Genomic DNA, 20704 nt, shown 5'->3' with positions numbered 1-20704 from the left:
GCTTTGGTGGTGGCAAGCTGGAGGAGAGGGGAACGGTGAGGGGTAGGAAGGTGTCAGAGTCCACATCCCCAGCAGTGAGCAGAATACTCAAAGGTGTTTGTGAGACCAGGGCGCAGCAGCATCTTGGCAGCGAGGAGGGAAGGAACACAGCCAGGAGCACGGGGCTGAGCCACGACCACTCCAGGGCTTCCCAGTCCCTGCCCTCAAGTCCACTGGTTGCACTGAATAACTGCTTTTGATATTCACACTAAAAGAAGAATGACCTATCCACGGATGAATACTTCAGGGTGACACAGGATATCTGCATAGCCTCTGAGTATCTCTCTCCAAATTTACTAATGATGGTGATGGTTCTAACCTTAGGAACGCTAATTCTTTGATCCTCCTCCTGCCAGGATGGGCAGCCGGGGTCCACTTCCCTGGATGTGGGCTGCACTTAGTGACTTGCTTCCAGAGCAGGGAGAGGGAGAAGCAGTAACTTCATAGAGGAGAAACCCACAGACACCATCTCAGCCTGGTGATCGAGGTCACCATCCCCAGTAAGAAGCCACGTTGGTGCCGTGCGTCCCTGTAAGATGTGAGGGAAAGGGCGCTTCACCTCTATGCGATTCTTCCCCCAAATCCAAGACCTCAGTCTAATCAGACAAATCCAAATTCTGCAAGATACCTAACAGCTACTCTTCAAAAGCACCAGGTCGGGAAGACAAGTAAATACTGAGAAATCGTCACGGATTGGAGGAGTCCAAGGTGAACTGATGACAAAACGCAATGTGGATCCCAGATGGATCCTAGAACAGAAAAGAGACATTAGTGGGAAAACTGGGAAAATCCTGTTGTCAGTTAGAACATGTTACGTATTCTCTTAAAGATCATTCTAGCTAAGCTTTCCGGTTTCACAAAACACATCTCCAACATTGACTCATTTTTATTTCCATCTGAATTCTCCAGCCCGCCGCCTGCCTATAACCCATGAACACCAGCATAACTCTCCTCCAGAGGTTTTCAGTTACTCCCGGGGTGTCCAGGGCTCCTGAGAAGCACGGCGCTTAGTTGAGGTTAAGGTCAGGCAAAGGTGGCTATTTATTGCACCTGGCAGGGTGTATTAATACACCTAAATTCCTCTGGCCCAATCCCCCTGCCCCAACAGGGAAGCCACACAGAGCATGTTCTACAAACTTGGTCCAAGTGACTTCAGCCCCTGGGCGTGCGCCATCAACCTAGCAGAGTTTTCCTGGACACAATGATTGCCTTTTTAGGGAGTGCAAGCTCATCGTGCCGGCAGTGTGCAGTGCAACCCGATCGCGCACACGACGCCCAGTGAGGCCAAAGCCCCATCGCTAGGATCATTCAGAAGATTTTTTCCAAGTGCATACATTGCAACAAAAGCCAGAGGAGAAACACAAGGGAGGAAAAACCATAAAAACAAGGAACTGGAAAGAGGGAACAACTGTCAGAGTAAACAGGAAAAGGATTTGGTTTCTTGCTTTAATTTTCCCCTCCATATCTTATTACATGAAAGAGGGGTAAGGTCGCAAACCACCCCGGCCAGAGTGAGGGGGAATCAAAATGAACATTTCTGAGAATCCACACCCGGCCAAATTAAATCCTGCTTCCCTAAACCTTCACTTATATGTAAGTGACTTCTGACAAGCTTTTTCAAATCTTGTTCTAATTTGAAAAGAATCAGAATTTCCAAATGTTACGGGAAGTCAGGCTAAGTTCATTCATTCATTCACTCATTCATTCATTCATTCATCCATCTGTTCCTTTATTCATTCACTCACTTTTCTGCCACTAAACCCTAGCGATCCAGGGTCTGCTGTGTGCCAAGTGCAGACCCACAGAGCTGGGGGCCCTGGCCAGGCTCTCCCCTGGGAGAAGGGAGGGAGCCCTCTGAGAGGGAGCAAATCCTCAAACAGCAGCTTCGCCTAGCGGGAAGGTCACAGCAATGCTAACGGTTATGACCGAAGTTATTCACTCCTCAGCCATCTGAACAGGAAAAAGCCACTCTCTGCTAATCAGGAACATCAGAGTAAATGCATTCTCCCATCTCTATAGCCAGATACTCCAACGGCATCCATCTACCAAGGGCAGAACTTCTGAAGGTGAGGGTGCGCCCGAATCGTCCAGGGGTGTGTCAGAAGCCCAGATGGCTGGCTCCACCTCCAGAGGTTCTGAGCCAGTAGCACAGGTGGGGCTCAAGACCCAGCATTTCTAGCAAATTCTGGGTGGTGTAGATCTCCTCCAATTGCAGAAGAAAGCAACAGCATTGCCAAAAGAGGCGTAGCGAGTGCGCGGTGGCCCTCTGGCCAGTGAGCACACTGCTCCATGTTCAGAAGCAGCTATAAACTATCCTGAAACATCTGAGTGTTTAAGAATTTATTTTAAACTTTTCTGACAATAATATCACCACCATCTCACAGCTGCAAAGCCCTTTAGGCTTTATGTGCATCATCTCAAATGTTTTCTCATTGGGACCTCATGTGAACTCTGTGAGGTTAGCAGGCAGATTTATCCCACCTTATAGAGGAGGTGGTAAAACGAGGGTGGACTTGGCCCTGCAACCTTTCCTCCCTTCTCCAGGTAGCCTGGAGCTGGTGTACGAGTCCAGATCCTGCAACCTGGAGCCTAGGATTGAAGACCTAGAGTTCAGAACCTGAAGCCTGGAGCTTAGAACCAGGAACTGGGAACCCTTGGCCTAAACCTGGGGCCTGGAACCTGAAACACTTAGCCTGGAACCTGGAACTGGAAGCCTGAAGCCTGGAACATGGAACCAAAACCCTTAGCCTGGAACCTGGAACTCGGAACCTGAAACCCTTAGCCTGGAACCTGGAACCTGAAACCCTAGTCTGGAACCTGGAACCAAAACCCTCAGCCTAGAACCTGGGACTGGGAACCTGAGGCCTGGAGCCTGGAACCTGGAGTGAAGCTGGGGGCAGAAGCCGGGCCTCAACCTCTGAGTCTGAAAGTCTTTGAGCACAGGTGGCAGACGGGGCAACTGCACACACACGGTCCTTAGCCAGCACGATCCCTGAAGGCCCATCCTAAGGCCTCATGTCTGCATTGCCTCATACGCTCCTCACAGCCACCCAGTATCGCCTCTCCTTGCCAGGTGGAAACACTGAGACTCAGAGATGCTTGCCGCTTGTCTGAGGAGGTCTCCCGGCCACAGCACCCAAGGCTGACCCTCTACACTGTACTCTCCCTGGGTCCCCCAAAGATTCTCTCACGAGTGTGTGAAGTGTCTCTAGTCATGGGAGTTAGGAGGAAAACTTCACACCAAGAGAAACCCGAACCCTGCAAGGGCCCAAGAAAGGAAGCACACAGCCATCTAAGACAATGCCCAGGAAGTCCTCCCAAGGATCAGGAGTATCCTTATCTGAAATAACTTAAAAAATTTAAAAGCAGGACACAAAACTGTACAATATATTGTGCATGTTATATGTTACTTTAACCTGGTATACTTTAACACATTTTAAAAAATCTTTTTTTTAAAAAACAAGCTATTGGTAATACAGAGTGCAACCTGTTGACCTGCAAGGCAATCCTCCCACCACACATATATTCAATATAATTTATTAACTATTGCGTTCTATATAGGGAAAAATTGGAAAAGATATTTAGGAAAGAAAAATAGATTGAAATTTTAACACCAATCACAAAAACAGAAATCCAAGGAGAAAAGATTGATTAAGCCTTAAACCAAAAGGAGCACGATTTTTCTTCTTTTCTGAGATGGAGTCTCACTCTGTTGCCCAGGCTGGAGTGCAATAGCATGATCTCAGCTCACTGCAACCTCCACCTCCTGGGTTCAAGCGATTCTCCTGCCTCAGCCTCCCAAGGCACCAGCCAACATGCCTGGCTAATTTTTGTATTTTTAGTAGAGATGGGGTTTCACCATGTTGGCCAGGCTGGTCTTGAACTTCTGACCTCAGGTGATCTGGTTGCCTCGGTCTCCCAAAGTGCTGGGATTACAGGTGTGAGTCACTGCACCCGGCTTTTTTTTTTTTTTTTTTTTAAATAGAGAAGAATTCTTGTTATGTTGTCCAGGCTATTCTCAAACTCCTAGGTTCAAGCGATCCTCCTGCCTTGGCCTCCCAAAGCGCTGGGAGGAATACCATTTTTAAAAAGAATATTATTGATTAAACCAAATGGAATATTAAAGCTGAATTTTCAATCAGTGAAAGGGACAGTGTATGTGTGTGTTTTCCTTTGCAAATTGTACATAAAAAAGGAAGCAAGAGGTAGAAACCACAGAGCTGAATATGCTGGAACATTCACATGGTTAATGATCCCTTCCTGTCTCATCCCAGCAGGCTGAGATGCAAGCCTTTTGGCCAAGGGAAAAGAGAGCCCAGGGGTTGGAAGGGGGAGTCTTTGGGTAGACACTGCAGGTTCTTGGGGTTCTCTTGCTGCGAACAGGAGTGGAGGGGCGGGGACCACACAGTACTTTCTGAGATCAGTTGAGAGATGGTGAGGAGAGTGTCATGCAGAGAGCTGTGGAGACCCAGGGCTGATGCAGCAGGGGTTCCAAACAAGACAATGATCTGGTCATCTATTTTAAGAAGTTCAGCAATGTGCTTTTACAGGAGATATGGGGACAGTTTTAATCCTGTGGAAATGTGGCAGTCACTGATCTTTCTGTTGTCCAACATCCAGTCCCCCTTCTCATCCTGGGGGGTGAAGGATGAATGGGTCTCCAGCCCCACCCCCATAGGTGAGACTAAAGCTGGGGGTCTTCCCCGTCCCTTCTCCTGCAGCCACACCTGGATTTTGAGTAATCTGAAGATGCAGACAAGAGGTGTGCGCTGAATGTGCCAGCACTTAGGTCTTGGACTTCCTGCCTCCAGAACGGGGAGAGATCAACTTCCATGCTAAAGCCCCCGGTCTGTGGTATCTTGGTATAGACTGTCCCCAGCCCTGCCATCAGCTCAAGCACAATTCTAAAGCACAGCAAAGTGTAATCACATTGGCAACTCATGTCTCCATTCCCTGAGCCTGCAGCTGACTTCTAAAATGGCTCCATCTCAGCTTCCAGGGTATGTGGCCCCCTCTGTACTAACTTCCAGGAGGTTTAAATGGAGGAAACGCCAAGAATGTGATGTGGTCAGCTAGGGCTTTCTACCCTCCTTGCAGGAGGGCAAACGGTTGTAGCCACTGCCAGACCCAGGGTTCTCTAGCTGAGGGGAGTGGTTAGAGCTCAAGGTACAAACCCAGCAGGGTGGCAGGGGAAACCTGAAACAGAGATCCTCATTTGGGTATCTTCTTCCCCATGGGCCATTTGACAATGTCTGGAAGCATGTTTGGTGGTCACAGCTGGGGAGTGGGGAGCTACTGGCGCCTACTGGGCAGAAGCCAGGGATGCTGTTTAAAATCCTATAATGCATAGGACAGCACCCCCCAGGAGAGAGAATTACCCAGCCCTAAATGTCAGTAGTGCCCAGATTGAGAAACCCTAACACAAGAGAAAACAAAGAAAAAACTTTGGATACTGAAATGAAGAGTTGGAAAACCATGTGGCCATCACCTCCTCTCAACTCATGTGGCAATTCCTCTGGAGCTGGCTCTAGGCATTGGTTAAAAATAGGCGGGTTATTTAGTAGGTTCTAAGAGGTCAGATAAGCCCAAAGATAAACAGTGCAGAACAAGGCTGGGGTGAAGTGGCCCATTATTTCCGGGAAGCCAACCAAAGACCCGGGCACCAAGACTAGGATGCTTGATGGTGAAGCGGCTTGAAAAATCTGATGGCATCTTACTGTCGATTCTTGAATTCAAGACCAAGAAATAAAAGTGACACTGACTGTCTCAATGCCAAGAATGGTAACACGCTTCAAACTTATAAGAAGTCCCCAGGGACACTGACACTAAAGACACACATATTTACAGTGACAGCCATTTGTGCTTTTATTCTGAGTTCATTTAATCAGTCCCAAGGGCTGTCTGTGTCCCTCTTAGGCATGGGAGATCATCTTTCCTGTATTTTTCTCACATGCTCCACCCAACCCCCATCTCAGCCCTGGGGCACGTCCCAACCAGTCAAGAAGCACGACTGCCTCCTTCTAGAGCTAACCACAGCCACCTGAAGGTAGCAAAAGACCACCACCATTTAGTTGCCACCTACCAGGTGCCAGGCAGCATGCCCTGCAGCGTGTGGGCTGTAGTTCATTACCACGACCGCCCCACATGACAGCATTCCTCTTCCTCAGATTAAAAAAAACAAAACAAACAAACAAACAAACAAAAAAATAGACTGGGTTGCATTCACTTGCCTATGGTCACACAACTTAAAAAGGCTGACCCACAGGTCCTGGAGACCACAGTCCCACAAAGGTTCCAACCTGCAATAGATCAGTCGATCAGTCAGTCCGGTCCACCTGCACTGCTCATGAGTGGTATGCAGCCCCATGTGTAAGTAGCCAATAAATATCCCACATTGCAGAACACACCTCTATTACAATGTATTTCCACAAGGGAATTGCTCTGGAACTGCACTGGCCAACATGGCAGCCCCAAGACTTATGTAGCTCTTTACATTTAAATGCATTGCAATGAAGTTAATTTGACATGCAGATCCTCAACTGCACTGACCGCATTTCAAGTGCTCAGTAACTACAGAGGACTAGTGGCTACCACAGTGCACTGCACAGATACAGAGCACAGAGTCCTATAGACAGCATAGCTTTGGGTGATTTAAAAATATGCTGGGGGTAATTTAAAGCAATATCTTAGGGCAGAGGTCCCCTACCCCCAGGGCACAGACTGGTACCAGTCCGTGGCCTGTTAGGAACTGGGATGCACAGCAGGAGGTGAGCGGCAGGCGGGTGAGTGAGCAAAGCTTCATCTGTATTTACAGCCACTCCCTATCACTCACATTCCCACCTGAGCTCCACCTCTTGTCAGATGAGTGGCAGCATCAGATTCTCATAAGAGCGCAAACCCTACTGTGAACTGCACATGTGAGGGATCTAGGTTGTGTGCTCCTTATGAGAATCGAATGCCTGATGATCTGTCACTGTCTCCCATTACCCCCAAATGGGACTGTGTAATTGCAGGAAAATAAACTCTGGGCTCCCACTAATTCTACATTATGGTGAATTGTATAATTATTTCATTACATGTTACAGTGTAATAATAATAGAAACAAAATACACAATAAATATAATGTGCTTGAATCATCCCCAAACCATCCCCACACCCTGGTCAGTGGGAAAGTTGTCTTCCACAAAACTGGTCCCTGGTGCCAAAAAGGTTGAGGGCTGCTGTCTTAGGGAATACAGGGTAGAGCCATGCTAGCTCAGCATGGAAGCCCCACTTCCATAAGTGTCAACCTGGAAAACCCCACATCTTCCCAGATGCCTAAGGAATGTCATCAAAGAAAGTGAAAAATAAAAATGAAAGAAATCAAGGACAATGATGGCAAAATTGATAAACCTACATGATGGTTAAAAATACATGAACAAATTTAGATCTCCTGATTTCTTTATGTTTAAATATGATCATGACCACTATGTGATTTTTCATTCACTCCCCAAGCCAAGAGTGGGTGGAGAGTTTGTAATATAATATGCCAGTGGAGGCACTGAACAGATCTGGCTCTCAGAGACTTGCTGATCCAAGGGTTTACCTGCTGCCAAGGCCATATCACATTCTGCCTACCTCAACTCTCCAGGTATTTTATTTGTTTTATGGAAAGTATATCTCAGATCTTAGAGAACTTTCCAAGCAAATAAATGAATTATTCCTTTTCTTTTTTTCTTTTTCTTTCTTCCTTTCTTTTCTTTTCTTTTTTTTTTTTTTTGAGATGGAGTCTCACTCTGTTGCCCAGGCTGGAGTGCAGTGGCGCAATCTTGGCTCACTGCAACCTCTCCCTCTCTGGTTCAAGCAATTCTCCTGCTTCAGCCTCCCGAGCAGCTGAGACTACAGGTGCGTGCCACTACACCTGGCTAATTTTTGTATTTTTAGTAGAGATGGGGTTTCACCATATTGGTCAGGCTGGTCTTGAACTTCAGACCTCAGGTGATCCACCCACCTCGGCCTCCCAAAGTGCTGGGATTACAGGCGTGAGCCACCATGCCCGGCCCAATTCTTGATGCCTGAAGATATGAAAATCTCTCTCTTTTTTTTACTATCTGTATTTGTTCACCTAATTTGACATTTTATTTCACTCTCAGTAAAAGAATAGCATAATGATGGGTTCCTTTGTTTGGGCTGTGTAGACACTAGAGGTTAGCTCTTCTTCCCTGGCGTATGTCTCAGATTAATTTTCAACTTTCTTTTCCAGACTTACTAGTCCCTTAATCAAAAACAAAACTCCATTTGTAGCCACCAAATTAGAGAAGTCTGACTTGTTAACACTAAGCGATGTTTCCTCCCGACACTGACATGGTGGTCAAGGGCACTAGCCTCAAAGGCAGGAGAATGGGTTCAAATCAGAGCTGCACGCCCCTGCCTGAGGAACCACTGTCTGATACCAACACTTCAGCCGCCCTGTGTGGTTTCCTGTTCACACTTTGTGACATCTCCCTTCCTGGCCTTTGCTCAAATTGTAGTCACGATGTTTAGTGCCTCCCTCTAAAATATGAAAGGGTAGCCGAGGATCACCACACATCTGGGAAAGGCTCCAAGATGACAGAGGCCAAAACACACAAAGGAGAAAAAGAAACAGGAAGAAACAGACCAAGATGCAGGGAACAAAAAAAATTTCAGGAAAACCCCCAAATTAAGTGAATTTGCTAAATATCCTTGGAGTAGTAAGAAAAGGTACTGCATCAGTGAGTCAAGAAAGGATGCTATAAAAGAGAAATAAAGACCAACAAAAAAAACTTAGAAATTAAATATAAAACAGGTAAACTTAGTAGAAGGAGTGGAAGGTAAAGTTGAAGAATCTTCCATGAAGTATTACGAAAAGACAAAAAAAAAAAAAAAAAAAAAAAAAAGAATAAAAAAGAACTTGATGGGGATAGGAAAAAAATTCAAGAAAATTTCCCAGAATTTTAGGATACAAGTTTCCAGATTGAATGAACCCAATGAATGCTCAATAAGTGGGGGGAAAATCGAGAATTCTGAGAATAAAGAGAAGATCCTAAAAGTTTCCAAACTTTTTCTTTTAAATTTTATTTATTTATTTTTATTTGAGACAGAGTCTTGCTCTGTCAACCCAGGCTGGAGTGCAGGGGTGTGATCTCAGCTCACTGCAACCTCTGTCCCCTGGGCTCAAATGATCCTCCCACCTTAGCCTCCCAACTAGCTGGGACCATAGGCACAGGCCACCATGCTTGGCTAATTTTTGTATTTTTAGTAGAAAAGGGATTTCACCATGTTGTCCAGACGGTCTCAAACTCCTGAGTTCAAGTGATCCACTCGCTGGCCTCCCAAAGTGTTGGGATTACAGGCGTGAGCCATTGCACCTGGTCACTTTTTCTTTTCTTTTTTGTGGAGATGGGTGTCTCACTATGTTGCCCAGGCTGGTCTTGAACTCCTGGGCTTAAGTGATGCTCCTGCCTCAGATTCCCAAATAGCTGGGACTACAGGCATGCACCACCATGCCCAGCTAAATTAAAAAAATATATTTTTAGAGGAAGGGTCCTACTTTGTTGCCCAAGCTGGACTAGAACTCTTGGTCCCAAGCTATTCTTTCACCTTAGCCTCCTGAGTTGCTGGAATTACAGGTGTGAGCCATATGCCTGACTCCTAATTTCACTTTTTTGATATTTATTAGTTTATTTTATTGACTAGGTAATACAGTCACATGGTTCAAATATCAAGAGCATGAAGAGTGGCACTTGACAACCTGCTTCCACCTGCACCCCCACAGTCCTTTCATTGTGTTCTGCCAGTGATTTTTATGCAAATGCAGGAAAATTGCAGGCTTTCTCACACAAGGAACAGCATACTATTTCTATTTTTTGTATATTACTTTTTCCAGTTAACAATACTTACTAGAAATTATGCCAAAGAAGACACAGAGTTCTTCATCATTCTTTGGAAAATTATTTTTAACATAGAACTCTATACACAACCAAAGTATTAATCAAGTATGAATGTAGAATAAAGACATTTTCAGACATGTGAATACTTAGAAGAGGCATTCTTACTCCAAAAGCTACTGAAGGATGTGTTCCAGAAAAATAAGATAGCAATCCAAGAAGGAAGATAATATGGAATCCAGAAAACAGGGACCTAACAACAACAATAAAAAGGGGGTAAAAGAAATTCTCAGAATGGTGGCAGAGGGAATGGCAGGTGCAGGAAACCCCCAGGAGAACACCCAGACCAGACTAGATCTAGAGGACAGAGGTCTCCAGTGGGTAGATTTCCATATAATAATAAAATGGAATTGATAGATTATCTGATTTGTTTAATCATATAGAACATAGCATTTTGATGGGTTCTGTTGAAAACTTTCTGGAGATATGTAGATATATAGATAGATAAGCTAGATGGGTAGGCAGATGAGCAATGAAAAAGAAAATAAATCATCAACTTTAGAAGAAACAGAAAGTTGTATAAGGAAGGAAAGATTATAGTACACTGCTTGGCTCTGCAATTGACATTATTTACATAGCCAGCAACATCATCATCATTACCAGCATTTACTGAGCATTTACTATGTGACAGACATTGTTCTGAGGTATTTTTGTGAAATATCTCATTTACCCTCATAACTGCCCTGGGTGAAGTATACTCCTAAAACTTTCCCATCTTACCTATGTGGGAACTGAGGCACAAAGTTGATAAGTAACTTGCCGTGAGTCATGGTATAAGGGACAGAATGGGGATTTGAACCCAGGAAATCTGATTCTAGCACCCATACTCTTAAGCAGTCTGTCCTGTCAGTGAATATTCATTTAGCCCCACACTACAATGAACTATATAGTGTGATGCAGAGAAGGAAAGTAGGGAGCCTGCCTGAACTGGGCCCATGCACACCAAGTCCTGTCCTTCAATGCAGGAGCCAGTTGATAGCATCTGCAATTGATAAACTAATGTGTAATACATATGCATGTTATTTATAAAGAAGGAGATCATTACCAGATCATTTAGGATCTTGTAGGTTGTTTAAGGACTTGGCTTTTACGGAGTGATACAAGACACCCTTGGAAAGTTTTTTATCAGAGAAGTGACATGATCTGACATATTTTAAAAGGACTGCCAAGCCTGCTGTGTGGGGAACGGCCTGACGATATAGGGTCAGGGTAAAAACATATATTACTCTGATGAAAAAAAATTAAATATTTTAAAGATGAAAGGATGGAAAAAGAAGATGAGAGACATAGTGAGGCAGAGACAGATATGGGACTCTCTCTCCTGAAATGTCACCCCCTGGTGGTTCAGAGGCCAGTGGGGGACAACATGTGCCAGGGATAGGAAGCAGGTGGCTTGCCTGCAGGACATGGCCTGAACGGGGTCTTGGAGGAAGCTGAGGGGCTGATCCAGGAAGCAGCCTGGGCCCTGAACTAGCAGCCCCTAATTAACAGGTGGCCTCAGCCATGTTCCACACGGTCTCTGAGTCTTTTTTCTCTCTGTCAGACACAGAGACTCTGAACTCTTTTCATAGGATAGAAACAAACTATGGGAGTAGAGCTTCCAGAGTACCTGGCACACCTTGGGCCTCAGAAGCAACCTCCGTTCGCCCCTCTCTCCTTTCCTTTTTTTTTTTTTTTTTTTTTTTTTTTTTTGAGACGGAGTCTCGCTGTGTCGCCCAGGCTGGAGTGCAGTGGCGTGATCTCGGCTCACTGCAAGCTCCGCCTCCCGGGTTCACGCCATTCTCCTGCCTCAGCCTCCCGAGTAGCTGGGACTACAGGCGCCCGCCACCTCGCCCGGCTAGTTTTTTGTATTTTTAGTAGAGACGGGGTTTCACCATGTTAGCCAGGATGGTCTCCATCTCCTGACCTCGTGATCCACCCGTCTCGGCCTCCCAAAGTGCTGGGATTACAGGCTTGAGCCACCGCGCCCGGCCTCCCTCTCTCCTTTCCTGTCTCACACTCACTGGGGACGGGCAGGGCTCACAGGGGACGGGCAGGGCTAGAAGCCAGGTCCTGGATTTCCCTTATCCACACTGCCTCTCATGTCCTCCACACACACATCCCAACCCTGAGTACCAGGCCAACGAGTGGCTCAAGAGTCACCCAGAAAAGGAAGAAGGGAGACAGCTGGCCCTCTGACAAAAATAGCTGTGGGGTGGGGCCCAGGGCCATCGGGGACCAGCAGGCCTGTCCACAGCTGAGTTTTCTGCAAACTCAGAAACCCAGTAGCATCTTTTGGGAATCGCACAAACAGCCCAAGGTCGCAGGCGCAGTGTTCGCGCCCTCCAACAGCTCAGACTGTCGGTAAAAATCTGTCTGGAACGCCGGTCTTGTCACATTCCTAAAACCTTGCAGACAACCTGCCAAGATGGTGTTTGGCTTAGGAGAATGAGCTGCAGAACGGCCCTCAGGGCCTCCACTGCGGCTGGGTTACAAATAGAGGCAGGATGTTGTTCAGGCTGGACAGTCCTATGTCCTGCCGGGCACTGAACGCCCCTCACCTCTCCCAACTCCTGTGGAACAAAGGGGCAGGGCCCGACCCCAAAGGCAAACCAGTGTCCAGCAGCGTCCAGTTGGTGTGAAATCTGCTGGCCAGCCTCAGAAAAGCAAATTCATAGAGAAAAAAGTCAGGAAATTCACTTTCAAATCAAGTGAAATAGGTTGTAGGGACAAGTCTGACATCTTGGTTGCGTGCAGGTGAATGCCGGCCCCAGGGTCACCTCACCTGAGGGCAGGGGACTGCACTGGGGACCCAGATTTGCATCTTGGCAGCCGGCCTCAGTCCTGGACTCTCCACCCCACAAGGCCCAGGTCAGGGTAGTGCTGGAGACAGGTAGAGCGAAGTTTTCTCACTGAACCCCATTTCTCGGCTGTTCTGGAAAAGAACACGTGCACCCCACCCCCAGCTTGGTTCTCCAACAGCCTTGAGGAGAAGAGTGACAGGCTCCCTCCACCCAGGCTGATAGAGGAGGGCTATTTGGGAAGGACAGGGAGAAAAGAGGAATGAAAGGGGGACTTAAGATTAAAAGACCCAATATTTATGAACTACCCGAAACGAGGGGCACGGCTTTATGTTGGGTTCCAGAAGCAGAGCCCATGGCAGGACTGGATGTGAGCCCCGTCCCAGCAGGGGCATGAGGGAGGCAGGCCGGTCAGTGAAGGGCTGGGCGGGGAGGTGGCCTCGGCAGGAGTCAGCCTCAGCCTGGCCCGCAGAGAGCTCCAGAGCAGGAAACACACTGCACAGTTGGTTGCACCTTGAAACAAGGCTGGGGGACATTTTGTGTCCTCACAAAATGGTTACTTGATGGCTGCAGGCTGCCTTGGGGGCAGCGTGACCCCTTCTCCACAACTGGACTCCTGTGTGGCCACGGCTTGAGTGAAAGACGGCGGCTGTGAGGACTGAACAGCCAGCACCCGCAGTCCCACAAGTCAACTTGGGGCCGGTGAAGGGGAGCCAGGTGGGGCAGCAGTGCCCCGTCATGGATCAGGGCCCAAGGCCACAGGCCACAGAGGTGCCAGCTTGGAGAGGAGGCTGCAGAAACAGTTATGGGCGAGAGGGGCCCCGTCCTGCTGGGTGAGGAAGGAGTACCTACCACCAGGACATAATAAGCTCACCGCACTGTCACAAGGCCCCACAGTGAGTTCCTAATGCAGCCTGCGCAAATGACTGTTCCTGTTGGGAAAAGCACCTTCATTGGAGAGCAATACTCAGAGTCGCATGGTGGGACCAGTATCACTTTACTCAGCCGCAGAGTGCTGAATGAAAAGTTTGGGATGCTACCAAAATGCACCAGCTGAATGTGAAACGCGGCAGGAGAGGAAAATCTATCTGCGTTGGAAACACCCCTCCCCAGATGTGGGAGGCGCAGCTCATGCCTTTGGTGCTAATGAGCTTCTCCAGTGCGTACTGAACCTTTTTCCTGACAACATCCCGCCTGAATTCCACTGCAACAAGAGAGTGAGGAATAATCGACTTGTGATAATACAGCATTTGCAAATAAGTATCTTTACTATATGCTTGCCTAGAGTTTAAACCATAACATGGACGCAGGACATCAGCTGCAGATGCAGAAATGCACCCTCCAAAGGCTGCCCTCGCCGTGAGTCCTGCTTCTACCCAGAAGAGTGCAAAGCCCTGCGCAGTGGAGCCTAGCTCTTACCCTCGCTCCAGCGGAACTGGGACCCACATCTCTGCAAGGTGACTCAGGCTTCCCAATGACCTCGGCCCAGAATATTCCACTTACTCTCTAGAAGGCATGTTCTTGGGTGCCAGACCTAAGTGCCAGCTCACTCCTTCCCACTTTCTTGAAGGCTCCCCAGTTTCCTTTCAGGCCCCCACACCTTCCCAAGTATTTCAGGGAGGCTGGCTCTCCCCAGTCCTAGGACAAGCCTGACAGGTCACAGGGTAGACCCACCCACCTTTGCCACAGGCACTGAGCCCCTAAGTCCATGGTCCTTGTCACAGAGCTTGGTGCAGGAGTGGCCAGGCGGACACATGGAGGTTTACCAGGGAGATACTGCTGGCTCTCTGGAGCGAGCCACCAGAAAAGATGGTGTGTGGGCTCCACAGCGGCAGCCTGGGAAAGCCAAGACCAGTGGCCTTCATGAAGCAAGTCAGCCTGAGGATGAGGCCGCCCACAGAGGATGGCCCAGCCCAACCAGCTGCGCAGGTACTGTGGGAAAAAGGCCCGAGCCACTGGTGAGGCTGGCGGGGAATCCTACCCTGCCTCCGGGCTTGCTGTGCTCCAGCCAATATGCTTCCCCTTGTCAATGCCAGTCCAGTCAGGGTTTCCGTCGCAGCAGCCAAAGCATCTTGACTGGTAGATACAGCCTTCAAAAACTCAAAATGCCACTTCCTCCAGGAAGCCACTTCTGACACCACTGGCCTGCTATAATTCTCTCTGTCCAAACCTTCAGAGCATTGTCTACGCCCTTTTCATATCAGATCTCTTCCTGTCTTCCGTTAGCATTATTGATCTACAGGTGTCAACCCCTTTCTGGCCCAACTCCTGGCCCAACAAAAAAACACAGCAGGTCCTTGTTGGGTTCCTCCTTGACTCTCCAGTCTCCCCAGGACAGGAATTTGGATACTATGACTTGTATCTGTTGAGTCAATGAGTGAATAAGAAAGCACTGAACCTAAGACAATTTTTTTGATTTCTATAAGAACCCCGATGAATTCAAGGAATAGATATTTGCCATTTGAATAGTGATTTTCATTTTCACAGTTGGGAAATAGAATTTAATTTGTACTAAAACATAAGATGTCACACCTGCTCCCTCCAGCCCTGTCAATCTGTGCTACTCAGCACTCGTAACAGCTGCATCTACGGCTGGGTTTTACAGGGAGGGGTGTGTAAGGAGCTCTCATATTTACCCACCGCCTAGTTACATACTTTACGTTGCTACCCACTTTCTTTAATCCTGACAGCCAGGGGAGATTTATTCTTCTCCATTTTAGAGATGAGAAAACAGAGGCTCAGAGGAGATTGAGTAACTCACCTTCCTAGGATGGCACAGCTAGCAAAGAACTATGTCGTTTCAAAGCCCAGCTCTGACTCACAAGTCTATCTCTGTAACTCCAACTGCATCTTCCTGGGTGGGAGGCAGGACCTGGGGCTCTCAACCCAAGGAGTGTTCCCTTGCCTTTCTTTTCAATTTCTTTTATAAAAAGAGCAGATAGGCTGGGCGCAGCAGCTCATGCCTGTAATCCCAGCACTTTGAGAGGCCAAGGCAGGCAGATCACTTGAGGCCAGGAGTTCGAGACCAGCCCGGCTAACATGGTGAAACCCTGTCTCTACTAAAAATACAAAAATTAGCCAGGTGTGTTGGTGCGTGCCTGTAATCCCAGCTACTGGTGAGGCTGAGGCAGGAGGATCTCTTGAGCCTGGGAGGTGGAGGTTGCAGTGAGCCGAGATCACACCACTGTACCCCAGCCTGGGCAACAGAGTGGGACTGTGCCAAAAAAACAAAACAAAACAAAACAAACAAACAAACAAAAACACCAGTGGATAAAAGGCAAACTCTGGGAACTTTCATTCTTCTCATTCTTTTGCCCCATAACCACTGACATCAAGACAAGACTTGCGATTCACTGGCCACCTCTGGCCCTTGCAGGGAACACTTGTTAGGCGCTGCGGTCAAATGCATACATAAATGACTGTCTTCACAGGAGGGAGTTATACTCAAGCTACTATATTTAGCAAATGTCTATATTTAGCCAAAGGTCCTTTAAATGCCTTGTACTTCTTTTGTTTATTAATTAATGTAACAGACATTGATGAACACCTAGTATGTGCCTGGCTCTGTGCTGAGCTCTTGGGATACAAAAGTAAGATATTTCCTGTCTGGGTGTCACCTTCTACAGGTGAACAAATAATGATAAGGTACTCTGACTGCCATGCCAGGTGTGGGCACGCCATGGAGGGCCATGGAACCAGGGAGACTTAGGCCTGGTGCGATATGAGAGGGCTGAGAGTCTGGAAGGTCTCCTGGAGGTCACGGTGGGCTTCCAGCAATGAATAAGGGTTTACCTGGAAAGCCCTTTTCTGTATCATACAGAGAGAAACAGAAGTGTATTCACTCAATATTCAACAAATACCGATTGACTGCCACATGTCCGTAAGAGCAAAACCAGGTATTTACAACTACAAACACCTAAGGATTGGTTACAGAGTTGATCCCCCAGAATATCTGACGATGTAGCCAGACACTACAGTCCAAATGGCTTGGAGGTGTTTCCTGTGGGAAGAATCACATGTGGAAAAGCTCGCCATCATACCCAACACGGAAGAGAACCTGTGAGGCGGGCTGCAAGGCAGAGACTTTCTTTGCGTTCATACACCCACCTGGCACAGAGTTCAAACGGTACAAAGGGAACACTGTCAAAAATTAAGCTTCCTTTGTCCCCCTGGGGCCGCAACCTATTGGCTCCCCTTTTCCCAACGGGAAAAGCCGTCCCTGTACGACTTTCTGGATGTCATGTACATTCTTTAGCCTTAAGGTAGAATTCTTGCGGGAGGAAAAAAAAAAAAAAAAAAAAAAAAAAGGCATTTGTACAAATACCCACTTCTAGTGTGCCTTCAATTAGTCACAGGTAAAGTTAATCACCAAACATGATCTTAGTTACAATAAACTCTGCCCAGGAAACTTTAATGAAGACCTTTCAGTGTGCCTGGACCCGTTTGCAGGCTCAGTCCTGAAAGAAAATTCACAGTGATCCCCAAGTTCATCTCTGAGCTGCACCTTGAGTGACATCGATGGATGGATGACAAATGGTCACCTGAGCAACTCGGCCATTTCGGCAGGGCCATGTGGCCTCCGGAGACCGTCCACTGCCTCCAGGTCGGGCCTAAGCCCCTGCCTCCTTCCGTGCGGCACAACAAAGCGGGGAGCTCGCCCCCGCCCGGCCAGCCCGAGCCACCACGCGCGCTGGCGGCCCCCGGGTCCTCTCCGGAGGGCGCAGCGGCCAACGGGGGCCGGGGTGGGGGAGGGCGCGCAGCGTTGCGGGCTGGGCCCGGGGCTGGAGGACGGGTGCCGGGTCCGCAGGCCGCCGAGATCGGGGCCGGGGCGCAGCGCCCGGGGATCAGCGCCCCGGCGCTCGCCTGCCCGGCCCACCCGCCTGGAGCCAGACGCGCAGTGGCACAGACGCGCAGCGGGACAGACGGACGCCAGAGAGACCCTGACAGCCGCCCGGCCCCCGCGCCCGCCCCGCGCCCCCCGGCTACCCGCCCGGCGCGCTTACCTCCCGCGCGATCTGGTTGAGCGCGTCGTCCTCCGCCGTGAGCCGCTCCCGATTGGGGAGCCGCTTGCGCCCCGAGCCCTGGGTGCCCATGTCCATCGGCCGCGTCGCCCGCAGCTGCCGCGGGGCCCGTTGCTCCAGCCGCTCGCGCCGCCCCGGCCCGGCCCCGGCCCCAGCCCCTCCCTCCGCCGCGGCGTCATGGCGTCAGCGGGCGCTGGGCCGGGGACGCGGGGACGCGGGGGGACGGGGGCCGCGGGGACCCGGGGGAAGCCAGAGCCGGAGGTCCGCAGCAGGGGCCAGGGACGGCGGGGACCAGCGACGGCGGGGCGGGACGGGGCGGGGGACGGGGGTGGGGGGCGGAGACGCCAGGTGTCAGAGACGATGGGGGTCCGATACCACCGGGACGCTGGGGATGCCCAGGGCCGGGCACGCGGGACCTGAGGGACCGGGAGCCCCGGAGGGTGGACTCCGCGGGGACTGTTTGGCGGGCCGGTAATCGCGGAGCGATGCGCCTCAGGGCGGTGGGCACCGGTTGAGTGGGGACCTACCCACCGGAGAGCTGGGGGTAGGAAGGCTTTAAGGGGCTTGGGTTGCCTTGAGGTGTTTGCACGGAGGGGTGGGCACAGGATATGTTTCGGCCTGACGCTCCCCATTCCGCGGTGAGTCGGTGAGTCGGGGTGGAAGTCCCTCGCCGGGGTGAGAGCTAGGCTCTGGGGTCAGGCCGAGATGTGCTCGGATCCGCCCGCCACCACCGCCGGCTCCTGTGACCTTGGCCAGCCTCCTGGGCGCCGGCTTCACAGGCTCTGGGAATATGATGTGGATGTGTGCGTTTCTGTCTTTACACGCGTGTTCTTCGTGCTGGCATCCATCCTTCTCCCCGCTGTCTGCCCCCTGAGATCAAGGACTTGTCACTTCTCTCGTGGGTCTACAGCCTCTAGGATCGGGGCAGGTGCATGGCAGCTCTCTCCTACTTGTTGAAAAAGTAATGAACTTACTTGCGCTCTCTGAAGCTCACAGTCAATGCTCCAGAGGTGGATTTAAAAGTAAATCAAATCGGAGGATTAGGTAAAGGTTAAAAACCCCTGCTTAGGGCACCGCAGGAGCACTGGGTGGGAAAATTACTGGTGTGTTTGGGGTATGGGGAGAACTTCAGTGTGGCTGGACCTGGGGAAGAATGGGAAGAGGGTAGTGATGGAAGAGGAGGGGAGGCTGTACTGAAGTCACCTGTGATGTTTTTCCCCCAGTGTTAGGGACAGTTAACATTTTGGTGTATTTCCAACCAAGTGATGTGTCCAGATTGCTTTGGGTTCTTAGGGATGTAGCCTGGAAGCTGTATGGAGGTGGGAAGAGGAAGGGGGCCCCTCCACCCGCAGTGATAGTGGCAGCTGTTGGAGGTTTCATTGCAGGGAAAAGACAGTGAGTCCGGTGACATGGGAGGGAGGGCAGATCCAGGTGACATTGCTCTGGGTGCCTGAGCTGATGCAGGTGAGTTGGCAGGGCTGACTGTGGCCTCATTCATGGTACTGCACCTGCACATTGTAGGCACTAAGGAAATAAGTGTTGACTGAATCTTCCAGGCCATATTCATATTACTTCAGAGGCCATACTCCTTAAGTGACATGGTCCTCCTTGGGGGAAACTTTGAGCCGCAGCCTCTTGCGCTGCCCTGGTCTTGCTGGTGGCTACTCACTGTTTCCTAACCCCTGGGGCACTGTGGCGACTGCGCGTCTCTGCTGAGACTGGTTCCCGTGAGTTCACTCATTCATGCACGCACACCTGCTGCCTGCCAGCTGCTGAGCTGGAGGCTGGGGCGTAGCTGTCAGAGAGGCAGACATGGCTACTGCCTCTCAGGGCTGACTTGAGATGCCTGGAGCTCCTTATCTAAAGCCAAATCCAAGTTCCAACGTCTCCTTTCTAAAAGATGTCTCCCTTTGCTCCCTGTCCTTCACTGGAACTTTGAGCCACTTTTTATTAACACCTAAATCCTCCATCCTGATCTGTTGAGGCCAGAAGGGCAGGCACTGACCCCATCTTCCTCATCTTTAAGCCTTCACTGGGGATTGGCTGTGCCAGTTGCTTAGTGGAGTGCAGTGGTTGAACCTGTGGAACCCTCCTCCCGACTTCTCCTGTCAGATTGTTGTCCAGAAACACGAGATTCACTGCTGCGGGGAAAAAGTGGCCAGAGGTGTGTCTGAACAGCTCCCGCTGGTAGACGGTGTTCTCCGACACTGTGGTGAATTCAGCTTCCTGCCCCTCCCCCATCACCTGTCCGCTTCCAGAAAAGAGCCGCTTTTTAGGAATCATCAGAAACAACATTGCTGGGTCCTCCGATGGCCCCATGACATCACAACTCCCTGGCTACAGTCCTCTTCCCCTGGCGATGTGCTCTCAGAGTGGACTGGTTCTCACTTCAGAGTCAGTTCCCACCTCTAAATGGAAATATGGGTACCCACTGTCTTAGTTCCTTTGTGCTGCTACAACAGAACACCTTAGACAGGGGTCATTTACAAAACCACAGAAATGTATTGTTCACAGCTGTGAGGCTGGGAAGTGCAGCATCAAGCCTCCAGCAGAATCAGTGTCTGGTTGAGGCCCATTCCTCACAGATGGCACCTTCTGTGTGTCCTCTCATGGTGGAAGATGGGCTCCCTCCAGGCTTTTGTGTAAGGGCACTCATTGCATTCATGAGGGCTCTGCTTCAGGACCTGGTCACTTGCAGGCCCCACCTTGCATTGAAGGTTAGGTTTTGACATATGAATGGGGGAGGCCACCACCATCCAGACCATGGCCTCTACTTTGTCGGGGTAGGGACAGTATTCTAGGCAAGAGCCCTTCCAGGGCTTCACACACAGGCAATCAATCAATCATCCTTGCAGCTCCTGTCCTCGAATGCCCAGGTCTGGAATGAATAGTGAACAGCAGTTCCTGCCTGGGCAGA

The 20704-nt window shown here is 49.6% G+C and overlaps 1 protein-coding gene across 28 annotated transcripts in view; it reads right to left on the bottom strand.

The window, feature by feature from the left end:
- LOC105473834 (LRR binding FLII interacting protein 1) overlaps window positions 1-17924 on the bottom strand; it is a 170549-nt gene extending 152625 nt beyond the window's left edge. For 18 of the 28 annotated variants that reach the window (XM_011727947.3, XM_071073671.1, XM_011727913.3 and 15 more), the window contains exon 1: window positions 17770-17921. In XM_011727947.3, the coding sequence (XP_011726249.1) occupies window positions 17770-17865 (96 nt within the window). In that variant the 5' untranslated portion in view covers window positions 17866-17921. Of the gene's footprint in view, window positions 1-17769 lie in introns of all 28 variants that reach the window. The other 10 variants (XM_011727927.2, XM_011727932.3, XM_011727939.3 and 7 more) reach the window with 2 other exon arrangements.
- Between the last annotated feature and the right edge of the window lie 2780 nt (window positions 17925-20704).

The sequence above is a fragment of the Macaca nemestrina genome, chromosome 11 (assembly GCF_043159975.1).
Source record: "Macaca nemestrina isolate mMacNem1 chromosome 11, mMacNem.hap1, whole genome shotgun sequence".
In the NCBI taxonomy this organism is placed as follows: Eukaryota; Metazoa; Chordata; class Mammalia; order Primates; family Cercopithecidae; genus Macaca; species Macaca nemestrina.
This window is presented reverse-complemented; position numbering and strand designations above follow the sequence as displayed.